This window comes from Anabrus simplex, chromosome 2 (genome assembly GCF_040414725.1).
Source record: "Anabrus simplex isolate iqAnaSimp1 chromosome 2, ASM4041472v1, whole genome shotgun sequence".
Taxonomy (NCBI): domain Eukaryota; kingdom Metazoa; phylum Arthropoda; class Insecta; order Orthoptera; family Tettigoniidae; genus Anabrus; species Anabrus simplex.
The window spans coordinates 63,602,778-63,626,809 of NC_090266.1; the positions used below are offsets into that span (position 1 = coordinate 63,602,778).

The 24,032-nt window shown below is 40.7% G+C and overlaps 1 protein-coding gene across 1 annotated transcript in view; it reads right to left on the bottom strand.

Moving 5' to 3' along the window:
- Positions 1 to 24,032, bottom strand: part of LOC136863432 (pikachurin) — a 1,329,416-nt gene that overhangs the window by 307,528 nt on the left and 997,856 nt on the right. Inside the window, exon 5 of the mRNA XM_068225939.1 lies at positions 15,119 to 15,308. Within this exon, the coding sequence (XP_068082040.1) occupies positions 15,119 to 15,308 (190 nt within the window). The remainder of the gene's footprint in view (positions 1 to 15,118; positions 15,309 to 24,032) is intronic.

Genomic DNA, 24,032 nt, shown 5'->3' on the forward strand with positions numbered 1-24,032 from the left:
GAAAATAATTAAATCAAGAAAAATAATAATTTATAAAAATGAACTCAAAGTATTGAAATAAATCGAAATTAGAACGTTAATTGAATGATCATACCAAATTTGACATTAAAAAAAACAAGTTCAACAAAGAACATTTATATAAATCAAGACTGAGTTTCTTCTTATAGTCCAATGTTTATATTGTATGGCAACAAGTGTACGCAAACACTGACATGTGGTATTTCCGTATGGAGTTTCACACTATCGCATCCCAACGATACGGTTTCAAAGTTAAGTTCATCCCGAGAGTCGACAAACTATTTCCGTAAAATAAAAGTTACATTATAAAGAAAAGTTACGACGGAAAGAAAAATAATTAAGACGCGATGGACGCTATGTAAGTTATGCAAAATACTAGGGGCAAATCCTACACTATATTTACAACAATTCAAATAATCAAACTAAACATATATATACATCGGATATCGAGTAAAATCTTAAATGCTACACTGAATCTAATGTGAATCCCGGTTCACTACAAAAGATCTAGACAGAATTAGATAAACCAACAATACTTCAGCACTCGGGCTGTTCCCTTTAAAAACAACGAGACAAGGTATACAATCACAAATAACCATGTAAAACATCATCCTGTAAGGGAAAACATATAAATAACCCTTGATATCACGAAGAAAGCAATGGGCAACATTGCCTCCTTCTGCTGCGTTTGAGCGCTCAACAGCGCGGTCATCCGTCATGTACTTCCGGGTAGATTACGGGCTGAAAAGAAATGTTGAACTCCACTATGCTAAAGATTGGATTTTGTCTCCCGAGGCCGCCACAAGGGCTGTCTCCTTCACACTTACAGATAAACACAGGCCAGAAATCAGCTTGCCATGAGATAACGCCTTTCATCGGCTACACGGAAACTCACGTATATTCATTCCTTCTTAGCATGCTTGGGCCATTTAACAACTTCAGACTCAATAGTCTGGAATTAACACTGTCCATTCTGATCACAATATACACTCAGAAGACACTAGGCAGGCACACACATCTGCACAATACTCTTTATCTTGTCAGGCATACAATCAGCCTGCACCAATACATTATAATTCAGCATGCAATTTTTATCTCATTATTTCTCATGAATCCCACTGGCCTTTCCACATAATGAGACGCAGTTCGTGTCCTTGGCAGACCATCAGGCAAACAGAATCCAACTTAACTTCAAAGATCTTATTTTAACAACGACGTTCTGCAGCTCCTTCGGGCAGCTTCTGTAAAACCATGCATCATGCAAAATAGCTATACCTGTCTCTCTGAATAACCGAAATAAAATGAACTAATACGTGTTTAACGTAGTATAAAAATGAACCTGTCCATCTAGCCCTTCTAGCATATATTTTAAGAAAACTCGGAATATCCTACGCTAAGTAACATACACAAATAAACAACAACTGATCCTATCAATCCCTCATTTTCCCAAACATCTAATCATAAAGCAAAATGAAAATAAAATAAACATGCATTATTCTCGTATCCGAATCTATCATAGTAACAAAATTAAACAAACACATGCCGTCAGGCTTACTTTACATGAAAATTAAAAATTCTATCTACACTGCCCTAGTACCTTAACATAATTTACATATCATGCCTTAAATAACACTTGCGCCTTACTGTATTTTACATGACGACTCTCGAGATACCAGGATAGCAGCTTACATCCCCACTGATTTAGGGATCTACACCATGTTAATCACAGCATTAACATGTGGGAATGCACTTCCTTCCTCTGCAGGCTTATCCATCATCTTGCTGGAAAATAATTCACTGGAACACAGAAGACTATAGTTGATAATATCTTCGCTGCTTAATGCTGCGAGCCGAAATACCCTTTCTCTTTACCAGATCAGCTAAACACACTGATTCACATGTATATTACACACTTCACTTAAAGGGTAAAAATACAGTTTGAAAAGCAGCACACGGTTCGTTACGGAAGTTCCACGCGAAACGCGCCCGTCGCGGAATAGTGAAACAATAGCACGTTTCCACTACACTTGTTACTCAGCGGTCACTAAACACCGTCTTTATCAATTGAAAGTAAACTCTGCCAAAATTATACTATTCCATTTACTCAAGTAAAGTAAAATATTGCAACTGCACAATTTAAAGTATCGTTGAGAACCAGTTACTGTTACTGGAATAACACTACGTTAATCACGATCGCCAATCACAGTTTGTGCTTCCGCACTATCCAAGCATTTAACACAGAGTGACGCTCTCCAGAGCTAAGGTTACTGAGGAGGCTTCGGTGACGCCATATTAATACTGGGGTTCCCGGGTGTCTGAACCAACCACCAATCAGAGAGTTCGTCATATATGATGACACAATACTTATTGTGATATAAAACACAGCTCAAACACTAGCAAATCTTTTCCACCAATTTTTATAATACATTTCCAAATATATACCTGACTTCTGAAACTGTGGAAAACCGATTACCTACAGAAACTGACTTTATCAAATGAGCACGTTGGTCATCCTGGAATTAAGATTTGGCGCGGTGTGGCCTCCAGGTTTGCCAAATCCTTAAGTTCCCATTGGCTGAAATATCTTGCTTGGTCAGCATCAAATACACGTGTCGATCCTTGCCAGCGCTTGGTTACGCTATCCTTTCTCACGGTCATACGGAAATATGAAGCAATATCCAGCGAACCACTGTCTTGCTCAACATCCGGTATCAACTATCTTGGGATACGATGCTTTAACATGTTAGACTGTAACTTTTATGAATGAATTTTACATATTGGGTCAAATAATACTCTAATTCTTATTATGGGCCGGCAGGATACGGCTCACAACGCAGTAATGAAAACTGAGAGGACTTTTCCTATTTTTGAAACTCACAACCTGACTTTTAACCTCGTTTATCATCATACCATTGCCTGCTGTCCATCTCACAACACTATCGAGGTCACCCTACAGCCGCTCACAATCTTGTAACTTATTTATTTCTCTGTACAGAATAACATCATCTGCAAACAGCCTTATCTCTGATTCCACTTCTTTACACATATCATCGATATATATAAGAAAACATAAAGGTCCAATAATACTGCCTTAAGGAGTTCCCCTCCTAATTATTACAGAGTCAGATAAAGCTTCGCCTACTCTGATTCTCTGAGTTCTATTTTCTAGAAATATAGCCACCCACTCAGCCACTCTTTTTTCTAGTCCAAATGCACTCATTTTTGCCAGTAGTCTTCCATGATCTACCCTATCAAATGCCTTATTTAGGTCAATCGCAATACAGTCCATTTGGTCTCCTGAATCCAGGATATCTGCTATATCTTGCTGAAATCCTACAAGCTGAGCTTCAGTGGAATAACCTTTCCTAAACCCAAACTGCCTTCTGTCAAACCAGTTATTAGTTTTGCAAACATGTCTAATATAATAGGAAAGAATGCTTTCCCAAAGCTTACATTCAATGCATGTTCTTATGCAACTCAACAGTCCATCGTAGGCCTACTTAGTTAAACTGACTGCCGAGAGTTATGAACAGGCGAAACATCAGTATTTAGAGTTTAGATAAAGAGGATGTCTTTGTTATCGCATCTACGCTGACTACTGACTTCTCAGAACTGGCTAATTACTTCAAAAGCCTTGTTGATAGTTGTGAGTGGCAGCAAGGTGTGGTTATTATTGGAACAGGTTGGGAAACCCACACTCTTTCAGAAATAACTACCGTACTCCTATTGGAGAGAGAAGCTCTGCACTACGGCGGCCTAAGTTTGGAATAACACTCTGTAATACAAATGATACCGTGTTGTGTGCTGTACATTTATCAATATGTAAAATCACTCTTCAGCTACTGAATTAAGAAACAGTCATGGGCCCCTAACAAGCCATGAGCTCCCTCGGCCCGCGGGGTTCAGAGATCCTTACAGCTGCCACTGGGTCTAAAGGTCATTGGCTGAACCGTCTGAGCCACTCAGCCCAGCCCTCTTGGAAGTCCCCAAATATGTATCAAGTGTGATCCTACATCTCGAGAGTGAGTGTAAACACCGTCTGTGCTGGTCGTGGAAAGATGACGCGAATTATCGTCTTTCGAACAGGGCATGATATTGGGGGCCAGATGAATGGAATATGCCATTGGTGAAGTTGTGTAGAATTTGACCATTCTCGATAGACGGTATCACGTATGTATCGGGAATACCTCATGGAAGGCATTAACAGTGAACAGCGCAGTGGCCGACCACGGATGCTCAATGATCGCGATTAGCGGCGTGTTGTTAGAATTGTTCGTGGTAACAGACCAGTCGCACTGGCTCAAATCACATTCACATTCAATGCAAGAGACACCAGATGTATACTCAGCAGGTCAGTACAGAGTTCCTTAACGTCAGTGGTATATGGGTTCAGAAAACCTACCAGAATGTCCTTGTTAACACCACGACACCGGGCACAACGTCTCACCCAGGCGCGAGACTTTGCTAATTGGACCCTGGAGGACTGGCGACATGTAGTCGCGTCCAATGAGTCCTGTTTCAGTTGTATCGAGCTGACGGTAGTGTTCGGATGTGACGCAGGCCCCATGAAGCCATGGACCCCAGTTGACAACAATGCATCATACAGGCTTGTTGTAGCTTCATAATGGTGTGGGTTGTGTTCACGTGGCATGGGCTGAATCCACCGATCACCCTGAACAGGTCGATGACCAGTGACTGCTACGTTCAACTGCCTGACGAGTACTTGCAGCCCTACATGGACTTTACGTACTTCTACAACGATGAGATATCCCAGCAGGATAACGACCATATCATCGGGTCGTTCTTCTTTCGTGGACGTACATGTTCCTATAAATCGGGCACTCCGAAGCTCACTCAGGGTCTACTCGTTTGACTCGGAGATAGTATGTCCGACGCTCTTGTACCAGATCTAATGACATTTCACTTTTCCTTAAGTCAGCATCAGCAGTTCGTTTCCTTGTTGCCTTTGGACGCCCTCTTCCACTCTTCGGCTCTTCAACAGCAAAATCTTTCTGTACTAAATGGTGTTCATTTCTTCTTCTGACGTGACCATGCCAGCGGAGCTGTTTTTCCTCTATCTTGTCACTGATGGACACAAATTTGAAAGCTCCTTGCTTATCTTCATTGCACACTTTATCATGCAGAGTAACTCCCACCGACCATCGCAACATCCGCATCTTTGTGACATACATTCGCTGGTCATGCTTCCTCTGCCTTGCCCAACATTTGGAGCCGTACATGAGGGCAGGCCGGACAGTGGTTTTTACACTTACTGTAAATTTGACTGGCACAAAACACCAGTAAAAGAGCGCCGTTTCATTCAACCAACACTGATGCGATGCTTGACATCTGTATCGATATTTCCATCAGTTGTACCGACTGATCCAAGATATTTAAACTTGTTGGTCATCATCAGAGGTTCTCCAACAGGGAAGACAGTGTTGTGTGGCCCCGTTTGCCCTGGCTGCGCAAAGTTGAAGAACATATATCAGGTCGAAGTTGTCCAGAAATATTATAAGGAGCGTTCTGGAAAGTTTCAATGACTGGTGAGACACCTCGTTCGCCTGATATGGACATTGGGGAGCATTTGTGGGACGTAGTTGTGAGGTCCATTCACCCACCAAGATCCTGCACATACAAATAACAGAAAGCTGTTGTAGCTATCCAAATGGCATAGCTCAGAATCTCTCCACAATTGGTTCTTCCACTTGTGAAATAGATGCCACGACGAGTTACTGCACTTGGCCCAGCTAGAGGAGGGCCTACACGATACTAAACCCCCATCCCATGATTTTCGCCATGTCAGTGTATATGACCCATAAAAGGAGAATCGTTTTCTTAACCTTTTTCACTGCTGAATTCTTGGGCAGGTTGGTACGACCCCAGTGCTGGTTTATTTCATCTAACAACCTCAACATATATTATCACCAATTTGAACAGAAAATACAAGCACTAACTACAGAATAACATATTTCTAAACGACATTTTAACTCCCCAGCTTGTTCATACAGTGTTGGAGACAGGTCATGTCAGGGATCCAGGGTTCGGCTCCACACGAGGTGGCGAAAATTTCGTCCATTAGGAAAATTCTTAGAAATTCCCATCTACATGATGGGCTGTGTCTACTATATATACGTACAGTACCAATCCATACCCACGATTAACAGCAGAAAGATTAAATTAAACACACAATATATATACAAGCAGAACGGAACTTGTCATGATCTTAGCATCAACTGTCTGTTTATGAAATCTGTTTGTTTCGTCCGTTACCTTTGCCAACACCTCTACATTCACAAATACCTCGAAATAATCAATTCCAAGGAATTCAGGAGTCAAATTATTATTTTACGTAGCTAGTTTTTTTCGTTTGAAATGCGTATGCGTTCGGCGCAAACTCGTCGTCTGAGCCCGAGAGCAGGCCTAGGTCAGTGCCATTTCTCCCTCCCTCTGGAAGCAAATCATCACCTATATCAACATTATAATCACTCCCTATCACTTCAAAATCCTCAATATTACTACCGCCACTATAGAAATCTTCATCGGACTCAATCTCCTCTAGATATGTAAGATTTCCTCCGGGCGCATCTTACGTTCGTACGTGGCAGGCATCAGTCCAACACGATGTTTACAACTGTGTGACATAAGAAAACCGTTTTCAAACAGAACTAATAATAAAGAGTAATTGGTTTAAGGTGCAGCTAATAGATGTCTGAAGGATATAACACCGTTAAAAAAGGCAGATCGAGTTCATTCGATCGCAGCGCTGGCGGGCCTTTCCATTGCTGCGATCGAATTTACTTACTTATGGGAAAACAGTTCATGATATATATCATACGAATCTGGGCCTAGTTACAGCCTATATCACCTCTGTGGACCCAAGGCTTGATAGAAAGAAGTGAGTGTGTTTATTAATGGTTGCTGGCCTTACTTACACATAGTCCGACGAAGCTATTCGCTCTATTACTTTAGGTACACCAGTGCATGGGACAATCCTAGTCAGAGATTTAGCAAACCGAAGTCGTCTCCGTACAGGTTATAAAGGCCCCTGGAAGAAGAGAAAGTAAGAGCTTCCACTATCCGTAGCCTTCTCACTACGTGGGGTAGAGGGGGTACCTAATGTCAGAGCACCGTTTCCCTCATGGAATAAGTTGGCATTCATTTCTGCTGCTGCTGACTGATCTATATGGGAAACTCGTTTCTAAATATTTCGGCCTCCTGACAGGGAACAGAATCCTACTCCTTCGAGTGCGCCTTTAGCACCTCTGTTTGGCTAGCGCAGAAACAGGTATTGCAATGACTGGAGGATAAGTTGGCGAAGAACACGTGCGATAGCTACATGATAAAAAATGAAAATGTGCGGGTCCTACGCCAATTTGGGACCAAACACAAAACCGAAACAAACCAAAAAACGCTAAGTTGTACGTATTTACAGGTAGGGTTGTCCTTCAAGTTTTGAACTTCAATGTTTTACGCTGTTTCTGTTTCAGAATGAATTACCGCATTCTCCGGTGCTTAGGACACCCTTTCTATTTGAAAATGCTTTTGAAAATCAGGGAGCGTCTTATTAGCCGACACTTACCTTGTATGAATTTAATTTCTGAAAGTCTATTCTTCTTTGAGTTATGTGAATTTTCTTAGAATTTGCTTTACGTCGCACCGATACACATAGGTATTATGGCGACAATAAGACAGGAAAGGGTTACGAGATGGAAGGAAGCGTCCGTGGCTTAATTAGGGTACAGCCCCAGCACACGCTGGTAAGAAAGTGGGAAACTACGGAAAAACATCCTCAGGGCTACCGACATTGTGATTCGAACCCACTATCTCCCAAATGCAAGCTAACAGCTACATGACCTAACCACGCAGTCACTCGCTAGGTGTGTGATTTTTCTCTTGCTTCCTTGCGGCGTATGAGAGTCTCCCAAGTACGAGAATCAATCAATCAATCAATCAATCAATCAATCAATCAATCAATCAATCAATCAATCAATCAATCAATCAATCAATCAATCAATCAATCAATCAATCAATCAATCAATCAATCAATCAATCAATCAATCAATCAATCAATCAATCAATCAATCAATCAATCAATCAATCAATCAACACTGATCTGCATTTAGGGCAGTCGCCCAGGCAGGGGATGCTCATGCGCTATGACCAACGATCACAGTAGTGTTCGTTTGACTTCCACTCCTTGTGAACGGTGTAAGTATTTTAAATTTCTGCTATTCTACTGCTAAATTCTCTTACATTTTTGACAATTTATGGCTCAAACTTCCACAGTTCTGGCCCTTTAGGCAAACAACTCAATGTTAAAAACATCCTAGGGATATGAGCTACGAATTTTAGGTAAGTAAAATATAACCAAGTAGGAGAATATATTCTTTATTTATTCCTAAAATTACAATCCTTTTCTTAATCATCGTTATCCGGTCGATTAGATTAGCAGTTCGCCTTTCTCTGCCACTACGATCGTTAATGTGAGTCAATGCAGAATTTCACTTCAACCCTTATAACTACATTCAGTGTGGACATTTTTCAGAAAATCAAGAAACGCCTGAGGATATTGACTTTCAATGTCCCCTGAAACAAAAACTAGATTCCCCGGCCACAAGCAATGTTAAAATATTATGGCAATGAAAAACTTAATATACGATTGTTTTGCCATGTTTTGCTGAAAAGACAAAATTGTCACCACTAAAGGTAGACTACCCAAAGAAAATTTGCTCGAAAGAACATTTTTACATGCTCATGCAAAAGACGGGATGGGTGAATAGGTAATTAATTTACGGGTAGATAAAAGTTGTTCAAAGAAGAATGAAGAAACTTGTCCTATTAGTATGGGATCAGTATCTTTCTAACGGAACAGAAGATGTTAAAAATTAGCCCCAGAACTGAAAACTCAATTACCTGCAATACCAGTGGGTATAATTAGTCATTTTCAACGCCTAGATAGCTGTATTAATAAACATTGGTTACGTCGTTTAAGAAGTGTGGCACTGGTGCATATTACAATTTGTTGTACGAGGAGTCACATTACGATGTAGAAAGAATTTCAAGTGACTCTTCATTTAACTCTGGAACTTAATTTCTGAGTTTTCGTGAAAACAATTAGAAAGATTTCCTAGTTAAATTATATGTTTAGAGCAGACGTACACGTTATTTTATATTCGAAGCGGTATAAACCCATTATAATATTCGACTGTGAAGTTTATCTCATAAAAAATGTGTTCTAAAACGGAGTGCGTCTAAAAGGTCGGTGTCTCTTATAGGCCTACAAATACGGTAAATTACAGTACCTAACAAAAGTTTAAGACCACCAGCGAAAATCAGTTAATGAGCTCCTGGTCCTAAATTTATTGTACGACTTGGTCTGAAAAATGTATTTTTTGGCTAGTAGTAATATACTCGTGTCCTCATGCCGAGGTGGTGCAGCTTTTTTCAGGCGCACCCCCACTGGTGGTGAGCTGCATGTACTTCTGGCAGTACCAGGAATGGAACGCGGGCCTCCGAGGACGGCAGCTGACAACACAAACCGTTAAGCTACGGAGGGGGAATTTTTGGCGGATTCGTGATAATATATCCATTATGAAAAACAATCGTTGATTTATCGACTGAAGTTTAAGAGTTATAAATTTTTCAAACATGTTGAAAACCTACGAAGATACCCCACTTTTGGTTGTAACGACTAAAGTACAGAAGGTATACGGCTACTTAATTTTTTGAAAATAACTATCCAGTAGGGTGCATATTGGCATAAAAGCCGAAAGATTGAAGTATCATAGGGTCTTTGTTTTCTGGGGACGTTCTCTTTGAAATATCGAACTTAAATAATAAAAACTAACGCCGTGTTTAGAAATGTTTGACAAATCTTTGGAAAGTGCTACCATAACCAAACTTGCACCCCACACGTAGTACAGACTTCCCTCAACAGATCCCAGGGGTCGGTGCATACTACAGATGGAGAACTGTTGCTGACTAGCGTCTTAACCTTGAGGGTACAGTCATCGTCCGAAATGGTGTCGTAAAACAAAACGGCCATGTGATATTTTCATCTTTCGGCTTTTACGGAAATATACACTCTACTGGAGAGATATTTAGAAAAAATTTAGTAACCACAATACCTGCTGTAGTTTAGTGAACAGGGTGGCCTTTACACTCAAAAATGGGGTTCTTTCATAGGTTCTCAAAATGTTTCAAAAATTGTAATTCATAAACTTCCTTATATATTTCAACAGTTCATTCTCGTAAGTTGTATAACCACACGAATAAGCCAAAACCTACTTGCAAACCAGTTCTTACCAGAATTGTGGGACAAGAAGTTCATTAACTGTTTATCGCTGATGTTCATAAACTTTTGTTAGGTACTATATATTCTTAATTGAGGAAACCTATTTTATTTTATTTCTTTACAGCACCAATCAGATGTTGAAGCAATACCTTTCTAACTATTTGTTTTAAGTCACACCGAGATAGACAGGTCTTATGACAACAATAGGATTGGAATGGGCTAGGAATAAGTAGGAAGCGACCCTATCGTGGTGTGGAAAAGGGAAACAACGGAAAGCCAACTTTAGGACTACCTACAGTGGGGTTCGATCTCACTATCTCTCGAATGCAAGCTGATACGTACGTGGCCAAAATTTTGTAGCCTCTAGCTCGGTGCTGTTGTTGTTGAAATAATAACTGAACGATACTGTAGAGATTACCATAACAACGAAACTATTTCAACGAACATGATTCATACGGCATTGAATCATCTTTAGCCTGTGTACAGCTTCGATTCTTTGCGGAATGAATGCATATAACTAGCGAACTGTTTCCAAAGGGACATTATACCATTCGTTATGCAGTGCAGCACCCAGTTACGTCAGCGATGACGGAGAGGTAATCTGTACCGAATTCTCTACACTATAAGAGACTACAGGTCCTCGATAAAGTTCAAGTCAGGTGATTGTGTGGGCCAAGTGAAGGGCTGAAATCCATTCGTCCGTTCGAGAAACCGCATCTGTACAGAGTTAGCAGTGTGAATTGGGGCAGCGTAATATTGGAAGACGGCATCCTTGTTCGGGAACAACATCTGTACCATTGGACTTGAACTGGTTAAAGCGTCCGGTTCGGAGCCTGGGTGTGGGTGCCTTTTTCATCATTAGAAATCATCTTAGGTAGGGATACATCCTCACAGACACGCAGGTCGCCTATAGATCATTTACTAGGAAAAGACCTTCAACAGGCTACTCCGGAAGCTATACGCCATTATAACGAGCCTATTTCAAATTGAAGAAGAATGAAAATGATATTAATTCATATAGCGGTGTGTTGCGGGTGGACTCCAATGTTAGATTACTGCCTGATGGCTCAAAACTGCGTTAACGTGAAGACATACGGTTCGCTGGTGTCTTGGCCTTATCCTTATACGGGAGTGCTAATGTACATTTTGCCAATGTGTTGTATAAAAAACTAATTCCATGTTACAGAGAAAGTTAAAGTACTGAAAGTGTTTAAAAATTTAACTAACGTGATAAGTATATTGCCAAAAATTCAATCGCGGGAACTGTGCTAAAGTTTCAAAAATTGTGTTAGTGAATGGCGTAATTTAATTGAACGTCATTAGACTTGTTCCAGTAAAGAAGACCCTTAGATTATGAAGGTGCTCAAGAGGACCAGAAGAGAATTCAAACCTGTGATCGACGCCAGTGCCATGAGGGGTTAAATGACGCCAAGGGACCTTCCCAAGTTCCGAACAATGGATTTCTCGACATGATGATGAGTACATTAATATTTTGTAAATTACGGGATTATTTTATATAAATATGTAGATCACGTAAGATAGGTTAGTAATTGTAAAATGCATGTATATTAAATTAGGGAGAGACTTTTGAGAGGACTTCATATTGTTTTAAATAATGTTTATTTAGATGGGGACGGAAATTATGTAATACGGGATAAATTTTAGAGCCTATAAAATGTTAATTTCAAGTAGAGCATCTGCATGAATTTTGTGATTAAATATCTGAAAGGTTGAGAGTGCTTTAGATTGAGAAGGTAAAATACAGATTTGTTTTATTGATGATTTAAACCGTAAAATATATATATTTTCTTTATATGGAATATTCAACCTATATTGGTAATACATGACGGTAGTGTCTTCTGATTTTAAAGTAATTTTGCATGAGTAGAATATAGAAATGACTGTATTAATTTGTGTCTTTGTGACAAGCCTGGACACGAACGGACATCTTCCCAGTTTTCCTTACATATCAAGAAGTATAGGCTTTTCTTTAAAATTAGAATAATGTTATAGATACGTTTAAATTCATTTGAGACTTTTTTGTCTGAGTTAAAATTTATTGGAAAGCCATAGGCTTATTTTTCTGGACAATCGACTGGATGTGAACCCGGATATTCCAGGTGTATGGATGTGGCACTAAAAAAATGAATAGTGGCTTGATTTGAGTTATAGAGTTGTAAGTGGGCAGAGAATTACTAAGCCAATGAAGCTTTTGAATATGATAAGAGGATATTGTTGAACTGATATATATTTACCACGGCGTTTTGATAAGGGAGACTGTTGTCTCGCTTTGAGTGTTTAAAATGAAGGATCACAGGCCAGCACTTAGAAGCATGGCTCTTCGGTGAGTGATTTATAACTTTAAAGGGTGTGCCCTCCCTAGTAAGAAGGAATTTTGCCAAGAGTATTGTTCCAAGCTTATGCACTAAGAACGGGAAACTAAGTGTTCACAAAAATACGATCGCATTTATAAGATTTCCTTTTAACGCTTTAATGATTGTTTCTGAAAAGAAATTGAATAACTGGAACGCCAGTATTATATTGTTTGTTCATCTTATAAATGAGATAGGGATTACAGAGACCCATTTGTCGGTGGCATCCTGGAGACCACCGGTTCGAAGTCCAAGGCAAACCCTGGATTTTCGGTCACACACACACACACACACACACACACACACACACACACACACACACACACACACACACACACAAATTTGTTCAATAAAATACAGCCAGTCGCATGTGTTTATTGTTTACCCTTCTGTTTGTAGTGTGTGTTCATATTTTTTTGTTGAATGTGTTCTTTGAGGGTTATTTCATTTTTGATACTGAATTCGAGAACGGGTTCTGTCCCATGATTTTATCATCGGGTTCATTGCGATGTGGGTTCGATTCCGGACCCGACATTTGTTTCACTTTATAGTTGGTTGTGATTTTGTCTAATAATGTTAGCTTATTATTTTTGTTTATTAATTAGGAGTGGAGTTAATTAGTTAGGCGACCACTCAAAGTTATTTCCGATTTTAGCATAGATAGTATGTTTCTTCTAATAATGAAGAAACCCTTAGATGAGAACTGTCGTATTTAAGAACTTTAAGAACTTAAGTACTTAAGAACATTTCAATTTTATGTTTAAATGTTCAAGGTGTATTCATCATCAAGTCATGAAGAATAGAAACGATCAATATGATAATTTTTTTATTAAATACAAATAATTTTTTTCAAACTCTCAATGAATGGAGTCATATCTCCGAACTTTTATTTAGTCCATCAGACATTGTACATTATATTTTATTGTATTATTAATCAGGGTTACGTTGAATTATATTTGTGTTTATAATAAATAGGGTTTAAAATTTCGTTTGCTTATCATTTGCCGTAGAAATTTTGATCCTAGATTTCCTCCGTTCACTTATGACTTTATGTTAGTTTAGTGTTGTATTTTGATCTAATGCCGCGAACGCACCGTGGCCCTGGGAGGCCGGAGGTTTGGTTCTATGGAACGGAGGAACTGCAGTTGGTCCCTGCACGGTCGAAAGAGCTTCTGTTCACCCATCACTTTGAAGTTTACTTTTCTTCGCTTCTAGATGAGGTGGCATTTTACTCCAGACTGAAAAGGCCCTATTCGATCGAACGCCTTGGCGTATGGTGCTGTATGGCAGTAGCCCGGTTTTGGGGGCGATGATTCTGGGGCGATGGCGTGGGTGGTATGGTTGCAGTAATAAGTACAAGACTTGTTTTGTAGCGTTCCTGTTTACCGTTACATTTAATATGCAAGGAACATTTCAAATTACTACTAAACATTGTTATGAGAAGCTGTTAGAATTACTATTTTTGTTTTCATCACTGCTTAACACTAGCTAAGTTTGTCTATTTAACATAATTATATTTTGTTGAAATCGTAGTATGATATTATCTCATAATGCCCGTACAAGTTTTGATTTATTGACAATCGAGACAATTTGATTAGTTTCAAACAGAGAATCATACATTCTGATCAAATGACAGTCATATTAGGGCATGTAAGTTCAGGACACTATAATGAGTACAGGCATGGCGTGTAGAGTGACCTGATTATAAAACAGAAAGAAGTCACGTTATAGAACATATTCGTGCTGCACGTGTTTACGTATCTGTATCATAGATGGTGCTATTAGTTCCTCGGAATCGATTCGGAAATGGGGTACCTGTTTCCTCAGACATATGGCATCGGCTCTTCGCGATTCCCGTCGCAACTCATCACTAACTAGTGTTGTGAACATTCCTTCACTCTGACATGGACTCGTCCGCATGCGAAACTCATTTTGTGTCCAGCTAAGGTTTAGTGCCATCAGACAGTAACCTAGCTCTAGCAGAGGGCCTCTCAGAGTGCATGCACCGGTGCATTGCGCACTGCAAGGTGCAAAAGACGACTTCACTAGGTTGACCACAGTGCAGACTCCTACTCCTCGATTTTGAATAATAGCGCCATCTCTCTCTTCTCGTACGCCTGTCTCGCTCTGTCCGCCTATCTTCCTCTTCCTCACTTGCTTTGCAGCGCTCTACCGTCCCAGCGGAGTTGATCCAAGCTTAGCCGAGTCACCTCGAGACAAAACGCTCTTCCGAACCGAGCCGAGTCAGACCGATGCACGGCGCACAGAACCTCTGCGCCTCGGTTTGCAAGCTTGAGAATTTAGGCGTTTGAGAGGTGCTGCGCTAGCATGATCCTTATACTTAGAGTCCAATAATAAGATTTGTTCTCAACGAGAGTGTAATTGTATTATGGCTTTACGTTCTACCAGGTTAGGGAATAAAGTCACTTACCAACATCGAATCCCTTCACAGCATCTCCTAGCGGTGCCAGGCTGAAGCTGTAGACATGGTCGTTAACCTCGAGGTGGCGAATGCAGCCCTTCAGTCCCTCCTCTGTAGGTAGTTTGTCTGCTAGACCAGTCGTGTTCCCTGGTCCTCCCAGGAAGAGTGGCTCGCGGAATGTGATACGGGAGAAGAGACCCTGAAATCATAAAAATAACACTCACATGAGTACAGACGCCAGTCTGCATCGTTATATAAATAACAACAGAGTTGGGAAGTAATTCAGTAAAAGTAATTGAATTACCGGCACGTGAAACTTACACGTAACCGTCACTTTTGACAAAATGTTATTTTTACTCGTAATTTACTCTTGAAAATAAAATTGTAATTGTTAAATTTTAGTAATCGTTAAATTCTCACCGCCATGTCATAAAGGCCTTGTCGCCGCAGCCATAGAAGTCTATTTTGAGCCAGTCTTTTCAACTCGGCGTAGGTCTTGCAGTTCATTCTCTGAAGCAGGTTCTTGAAATAAGACACTCTTGGTCGTCCTCTTTGTTTTTCCCGGCAATTCTTCCTTCAGTGATGTTACAAAGGAACTCTTCATGCCACAGAATGTGACCAATAAATTTAATATTTCGTTTTTCAATTTCTGTTAACAGACTCTTTTCTCCTCCTATCTCTCTGAGGACTTCGGTATTGCTCTTCATTTCAGTCCAACTTATTCTCTGCATTCTTCTCCAGATCTACGTTTCAATTGCCTCTAGTCTTCTCTTGTCCTGCTCTCCTAATGCCCAGCTTTCGTAACGGGACAGAAGCACGCTCCATTGAAGGTTTTAGCAAAGGCCTTCCGAATATATGTTTGTTGGAAAGAAGAGGCTTTCTATCTTGGGAAGCTCTCACTGCCATTGCTATATTCTAGTAATCGATATTCATCGCGTCCAGAGTTGGCACTCGAGTGCGAGGCGTCGGTCCAAGGGTGTAATTCCAGTCTTCAACCATTTCTGTATAGCTGAGTACAGTATAGCCAGCAAAGTTGACGTTCTGGTTGACAGCGGTTTGTGTAATTCTAGTGTTTGTCTTAAGAAGTGTTTATTGCTGGGAAGTAAAACGGTTTCACTGAAAAAATGTATGTTCTGGATTCTCCAACGACTCTCTGTCACATGTAAAATATGGGGTGTCGACAACATGAATACGAAATAGATGGTTGTGGGAGCTACCATGGTTGATTCTAATTCTGACTATGGTTGTGATGTATCGCCAGTTCGAATCCCATTTAGAGAATATTCCACATGTCATATGCTCGCTTCTTAGCCCTGGAAATGAGGTTCGGTGGACGCTCCCAAGTTGAGATTCCTTGGTCTCCGTTTTAGTCGCCTCTTACGGCGGGACGTGGATACTGCAGATCTTATTCTACCGCCCCCACATACAGTGGTTAGGTGGTTGAGAATAGAGCAGGAATAAACATGTGACGGTGATGGGGTTGAGGCATTTCCTTTCCAGTATATGAATACATATTTGGAATTAGTTATCCTGGTATATGAAGGTTCTCAAATACGTCAGCCTCGTGTCGGTAGATTTATTGGCACGTAAAAGAACTCCCATGGGACTAAATTCCGGCACATCGGCGTCTCCGAAAATCGAAAAAGAGTTAGTGGGACGTAAAGCAAATAACATTATTATTGTTATTTAATTTTGCTTGGGAGCAATCACTTAGAAAGTCTGATTAGTTCCACCAAATGGTGATAGCCACTTAACTCTTAAATGCGCAATGTACTATTTAATATAAATATGATAGTTTTCATTCCAAAAGTAATACATTATTATCAGAAAAAAAATTTATTTTTATTTTTGGGATGAGTCAAATTGTTAAGGGATTTTGTTGTTTTATGTTCCAGTACCCCGTGGTGTAAGGGTAGCGTGTCTGTCTCTTACCCGGAGGCCCCGGGTTCGATTCCCGGCCAGGTCAGGGATTTTTACCTGGACCTGAGAGCTGGTTCGAGGTCCACTCAGCCTACGTGATTAGAATTGAGGAGCTATATCTGACGGTGAGGTAGCCAAGAATAACGGCCGAGAGAATTCGTCGTGCTGACCACACGGCACCTCGTAATCTGCAGGCCTTCGTGCTGAGCAGCGGTCGCTTGGTAGGCCAAGGGCCTTCAAGGGCTGTATTGCCATAGGGTTTGGTTTGGTTTGGTATGTACCCGTACATGCAAAGCTGTACGATTACTATACCTACTGCTACTCTTCAATCTTAGGGATGTCCTTGCTCACGACTTCTCTGGGGGTAAACAAAATTTTATTTGTTTTACCTTAAGTGTTTAAAGTTTACACTTCACTGCAGCTGATTAACAAGAAATACCATAAAATAAAAGATTGTTCAATTTTTGATACACTAGCGACCCTTAGCGAGTTCTTCTGCAAGTCAGAAGTAAATACACACTAAAATCGTAAAGCAAAGATAACAAGCAAGTAAAATCTCCTTTGCACATACGCAATGCTGTGCATTTTAGGGTTTAATGACTCAATGCTATATAAAATAATATGGAGTAATGTAGTTTTCCTTGAAAACTTTGGTATCGTTCCATCCCCATGTGAAAAACATGCCAATGATTTCTTAAAGACTCGCGTAATTGTAATTTTAGTGATTACTTTTTGAAAATGAATTAGTAATTGTAAATGAGTAATTTCTTCTCAGGTAACTAATTGAGCTCAGTTACTTTTATTTTGTACTTTTCCCATCGCTGCTTAACAAACACTCTGTTTATATTTAAGCTCTTAGTCGATATCGGTGCAGAGGGTACTGTTTATCTCGGATAATCAGATCATCCTGTTCCTTAGCTACGAATTCTCTCTCCATATGGAGAAGCTCTTCCGGGTAGTATATGGAAACCTTTTATCATGCTGGTGGTGATTACTATGTAAGGATGCGACGCAACAATATAATATTTCCCAAAAATGAGCGGTGAATCCATTTCTTGCACGTATAAAATTAAGAAAATTCTCTGTCTGAAATGATTTACAGCTTTCAAGAGTGCTTTCAGCTGTGATGTAGTTCTCTTTTAATTCCAGGTATATAAAAGGGATGAACCTTGTCACATTAAAGTGCCTAAAAGAGAGAGATCCAAAGTCACCAGATGTTGTAATAAATTCAGAAACGCGAAATTCTGACACCCTGGTGTTTCTTACGATCAGTATTAATTCTTATTCTCATTCTTCTTTATCTGTTTACCCTCAAGGGTCGGTTTTTCCCTCGGACTCAGCGAGGGATTCCACCTCTACATCCTCAAGGGCACTGTCCTGGAGTTTCAGACTCTCCGTCGGTTGATACAACTGAGGAGGATGACCAGTACCTCGCCCAGCTGGCCTCACCTGCTATGCTGAAGAGGGGCCTTCCAGGGGGATGGGAAGATTGGAAGGGATAGATAAGGAAGAGGGAAGGAAGCGACCGTGGCCTTAAGTTAGGTACCACCCCAGCATTTGCCTGGAAGAGAAGTGGGAAACCACGGAAAACCACTTCCAGGATGGCTGAGGTGGGAATCGAACCCACCTCTATTCAGTTGACCTCCCGAGGCTGAGTGGACCCCGTTCCAGCTCTCGTACCACTTTTCAAATTTCATGACAGAGTCGGAAATCGAACCCGGGCCTCCGGGGGGTGGCAGCTGATCACATTAACCACTACACCGCAGAGGCGGACCTGTAATAATTATTGCTGTTTATTTCTGACAGATGTTTAACGTCCCATCTTCACCGTGCTGTATGTGTAGCGGGTCTGTCTCTTACCCGGGAGCCCTGGATTTCAAGGATTTTAACTGTGGACTGAGTGTAGGAACGGGGTTCACTCAGACTCGTGAGAGCAACTGAAATGCTGTCTGATATATGAGGCAGTGCATCTGGTCAAGAAAACCAAGCAACTCCCCTGGGGATAGAATGTCACCACACTAACAACATGACACTCTGGCTAGGCAGCGATCGCCTTGGCAATCCAAAAAGCCCTAATGATCTGTATATCCCACCAGTTTAAGTATTTATTTATTTATTTATTTATTTATTTATTTATTTATTTATTTATTTATTTATTTTTTTAGAATGCTGCACTAGCTCTTAGAAGACGCTGGAAAAGTAACAGCAAGGAATGAAAAGGTAGTCATCTTAGTTCAATCAATCAATCAATCAATCAATCAATCAATCAATCAATCAATCAATCAATCAATCAATCAATCAATCAATCAATCAATCAATCAATCAATCAATCAATCAATCAATCAATCAATCAATCAATCAATCAATCAATCAATCAATCAATCAATCAATCAATCAATCAATCAATCAATCAATCAATCAATCAATCACCACTGATCTGCGTTTAGGGCAGTCGTTCAGGTGCCAGATTCTTTATCGGTTGTTTAGCTAGTCTTTTCGTAAATAATTACAAAGAATTTGGAAATTTATCGGACATCTCCCTTGGTAAACTACTGTATTCTAATCCCTCACTCCTCTTCCTATAAATGAATATTTGCATCCATTTTTCCTGTTTAATTCCTAAGTTACCTTTATATTGTAATTTTTTCCCTACCTTTAAAAATCACCACTCATATTTACTCGTCTACTAATGTCATTCCACGCCGTCTCTCCACTGACAGATCGTAAAATGCTACTTACCGGGCGAGTTGGCCGTGCGGCGAGGAGCGTGCAACTGTGAGCTTGCATCCGGGAGATAGTGGGCTCGAACCGCACTGTCTGCAGTCCTGAAAGTGGTTTTGCGTGGTTTCCCATTTTCACACCACGCGGATGCTGGGGCTGTTCCTTAGTTAAGGCCACGGCTGCTTCCTTCCCATTCCTAGGCCTTTCTTATCCCATCGTCGCCATTAGACCTATCTGTGTCGGTGCGATGTAAAGCAAATAGCACAAAAAATGCTACTTAATAGAACAGCTCTTCTCCTTTCTCCAAGGTCTTCCCAGCTCAAACATTTTCTTGACGCTACTCTTTTGTCGGATATAACCCAGAAGAAATCGAACTGTTTTTCGTTGAAATGTTTCCATTTCTCAAATCAAGTACAACCCTGGTATATACTTGATGTTAACAGGGAAAACCATGGAAAACTCTCTTCAGGGCAGTTCAAATGCAAACTTACAACTACCCGACTAGTATTTTTTCTGTTTGGTACTGGCCCAGTATTGATCGAATGTGGGCGACCTAACGATGAAGGTATTTATGTTATTCACTGAGCTTAAGCTCGATTCCCTGTACATGCCAGTTCTCTTCACGCTTCCTTGTTGTGAACGTGAGAGGCACGAAAATTTTCAGGGAGTTGAGTTTAGGTTTCTTTGACGACCTTCACAACTGTCATTATTGAAACACTCGCACATTTTTAATACTCAGCCATAGGTGTTTCAATTTACAATGCAGACTGGAATATTTAAAGGGAATGTTCCCGACAGAAACAAGTTCGTTTATGCTTCATCAGCGGTCCTTATATGATAAAACTAAAACCCATCTCGTAAGAACAAGTAGTCTCGCGAGAGCTATTACGCGCCGTCATCACACAAGGGATATGAGTCGAAGTCGGATTCATGTGAAAAGAAAACATCAGACATATACAAGCTGTAGGCCCTAAGTGAAATATGTTTTGTTCGTCAAACTTCTGCCATTGGGACTATCGTTAAGTTTAAAATTTAACTAGAGAAAGATTTAGGTGATTAGTGGGTACATGCATCCTGTAGAGCTTGGTCTGCCTGTTGTTTATTTGCCTGTACGGATGTAAAAAAACAACATAATGTGGTATGTTCGCTATTTTGTGAAGGCAAAGCGAACCAGCATGGCCTCGCTTCGTGTGGCGACACCGCGCTGGAGCCTTGCTACTCGCCGCACAGCCAACCTGACGGGAGAGAGCCTTGCGCGCATTGGTCAGACCCTGCTGCATTTACAGTCATTGGCCGCTACGTCGCTGGAGGCCTCGAGAGGTGCAGAACCGCAGACCGAGAGCCTTTAATATCTACAGATTTCTACGGGCCTCGAGTGCCCGGCCGCCCAGGTCTATATGTCAGGCGCAACCGTCGAGTGATTGTTCAGTTGCCAGAAGTGAGTTAAGAGTTCAGTTGGTGTTGTGAGTTAGTAGTTCTAATCGAGTTTTAGTCCAGTTCAGTGTCAGCTCAGTCAGCTAGTGGACGAGTGTGAGTAGAGATCGGCAGTCTTTTGGAGTGTCCATCCGCAGAACTGAGAACTCGTTCTGCATATCTGTCGCCGTGTGTTGGTCTCTTGGCCCAGCCGCTGTGTAGCGAACGTATGTGCTATAGCGGAGTGGAAGAGAACGCTGGGTATCGGCATGGGGCTCTGAACGGAGTTTTATCTGAGTGACTGGACAGTGAATACAACCCTGAACTGCGAGACTGGCGTGTGCAGGCTATGGATTGAGGGCTGTGACAGCGGCAACGAAGTAACTGTGTGAAAGAGTGAGACAGTAGTGCTAATGAACGAAGACCAAGTGAATTAGTATGAATGGACAGAAGGAAATAAGAGAGAGAGAGAGAGAGAGAGAGAGAGAGGGAACTGTGTAATCGTGTGTCCTGTACTATGAGTGTAAGTTGTGATCTCGGTATGCCTGTGCTATCAGTTTTCTGTATGCGTTACATAACATACACGCCTCATATCTCAAGGTTGACAATTTTTTTAAAGAGATATCTGCTTTTTTATTGACAATATCAAACACTACTTACATACTAAACGAGATACACAAACTTCTTATTGTTTTTTAAAACAAAAATATTAGAACAAATTTAGGTTAATTCCGCAAACAGAACGTTGATAAGTTGCATCTAAACAAATAAACAAATTAAAATTTAAGACAGGAGAACATCAAGTCGTTCACAGCAGAAAAAAAAACACACAAAAACTTTTTTCCTTTTGCACACTAGGAGCAAACTTAATTATGCCTGTCATTCATTATCCAAATCCTTGAACAGTACACAGTTTTACCACCACAAAACACTCTGCAGTTAACATAAAATTGGCAGATATGACACAAAGGACATAACAGGAAGGCACTCAGAATTTAAAAAGATGTGTTCCAAAAGCTTCTTGAAGACACTTCTGTCTGACCGTCTTCCATCGTTCTTTCCTGAGATGATCCAGAAATCCAGGTAAAGTCACACTTGTATGCTGAGCGTACGCCTTGATGTTGTAGTGAATGGCTCCGGCTATTATCCATATGCAAGCGTTTCTACTCTCGTTCTGTGCGTGATTTAGTTCCAGATTCAGCATCTCTCTCACTCTGTCACTGGTTGTTGTTGTCCCTGATATCCTGTAGATAGCGTTCAGTGTCCATCTCCAAACTAGTGCCGCATTGCCGCATGTGGTAATTCGATGCACAAGACTGTCCGTCTGATGACATACCAGGCATTTGTCATCAGATACTTGTCCATGCCGTTTCAATTTCTCACCCGTCGGGATGATTTCATTTGTGTATATGTAGAGCGATACCCTCCATTCAATCGGGATCCATTTGTTCCAAATATTTTCCCAGATCTGCTTCCAGTCACGATGTGGGTATTTCTGTTGTACGAGTGGAATACATTTAGATTGCTTCAATCGGAAGTTGTATATATTCTTAGCTTTATCCAACTTTCCAGCTGTAATTTCTGTTTCTGGAAGTTGCTGTAGAATGGAGAGAGCGCTCCGGAAGCAGCTTCTAAAGGGATCTTGTTGTTGCAGGTTTGTTGTTACACACAAATTGAGCACTGCACTGTCAAATACATCTCCTCGTGAGTACAATGCTCTAATGATATGAGACAGAAAGAGTGCCGCGCATTTCTTTCCGACTGCAATTAGGCGCAAGCCACCATCCTTTTCAGTAAGATGAAGTTGATCTCTTCTTATTCTGTATCTGTATCCTTTCCATAGATAAAATCCAATTGCCATTTCAACACGTTGGCAAATGACATGTGAGGCGGGAAGAATTTGGGCAAGGTACCAGAGCTTCGACAGCGCAAAGATATTTATATGCCAAACTTTTTGGAAAATGTTGAGTCGTCTTGAAAGTTCCTCCTTTAGCTGAAAGCGTAGGGTGTTTTGAGCAGAAGTCCAATTAGACTCTATCGTCTCCGAAATATCGTTACTGAAGGTAATGCCCAATATCTTGCAGTGGTTAACAATTGGAATCCGGGAGCTGGCAAATACTTGTCGATTGTCATTTGAACCTAACAGCAATAATGAGGATTTGCTATAATTCACTTGTGCCCCAGACACCGTACAGAAGGCCTCGAGAGTCTCTTGCGCATGATTAGCATCTTCGTCACTGGTCAACAGTAGGGTAATGTCATCCGCATATGCTCGTACTGTGAAGCATTCGTTGTTAATACTTAATCCGGTTAAAGAATTTTTCAAACTTTGAATCAGGGGTTCTATTGCTAAAACAAAAAGTGCCATTGATAATGGGCATCCTTGTCTAATTGATTTGTGTATCGAAAATTTTGCTGAGAGAAATCCATTTATCATAACTCGGGAGGATGCCTTGTGGTACATGCGCTGTATTGTTTCTATGATACGGTTTGGAAATCGAAACTTTCGTAAAACTTTCCAAAGGTAAGAATGTGCTATCCTATCGAAGGCTTTGCTGAGGTCAATGCTAGCCAGAGCTCCTGAAGCAGTGTCACACACTGAATGATATATGATGACATCACGTATTGCCAGGAGATTATGGAAGATGTTTTGTCCAGGTATAGTGCAAACCTGTCCATTAGTAATTAATGAAGGGAGGATAGTTCTGATTCTGTTCGCTAAAATCTTGGCCAGTAGTTTATAGTCGGTGTTTAATATTGTAATAGGTCTATAGTCACTGATATACGTGCAACTGGAGAGTTTGGGAATTAGGATGATAATTCCCTCTGCAAATGAATCACTTATGTTGTGACTGACGGCATAATTAAT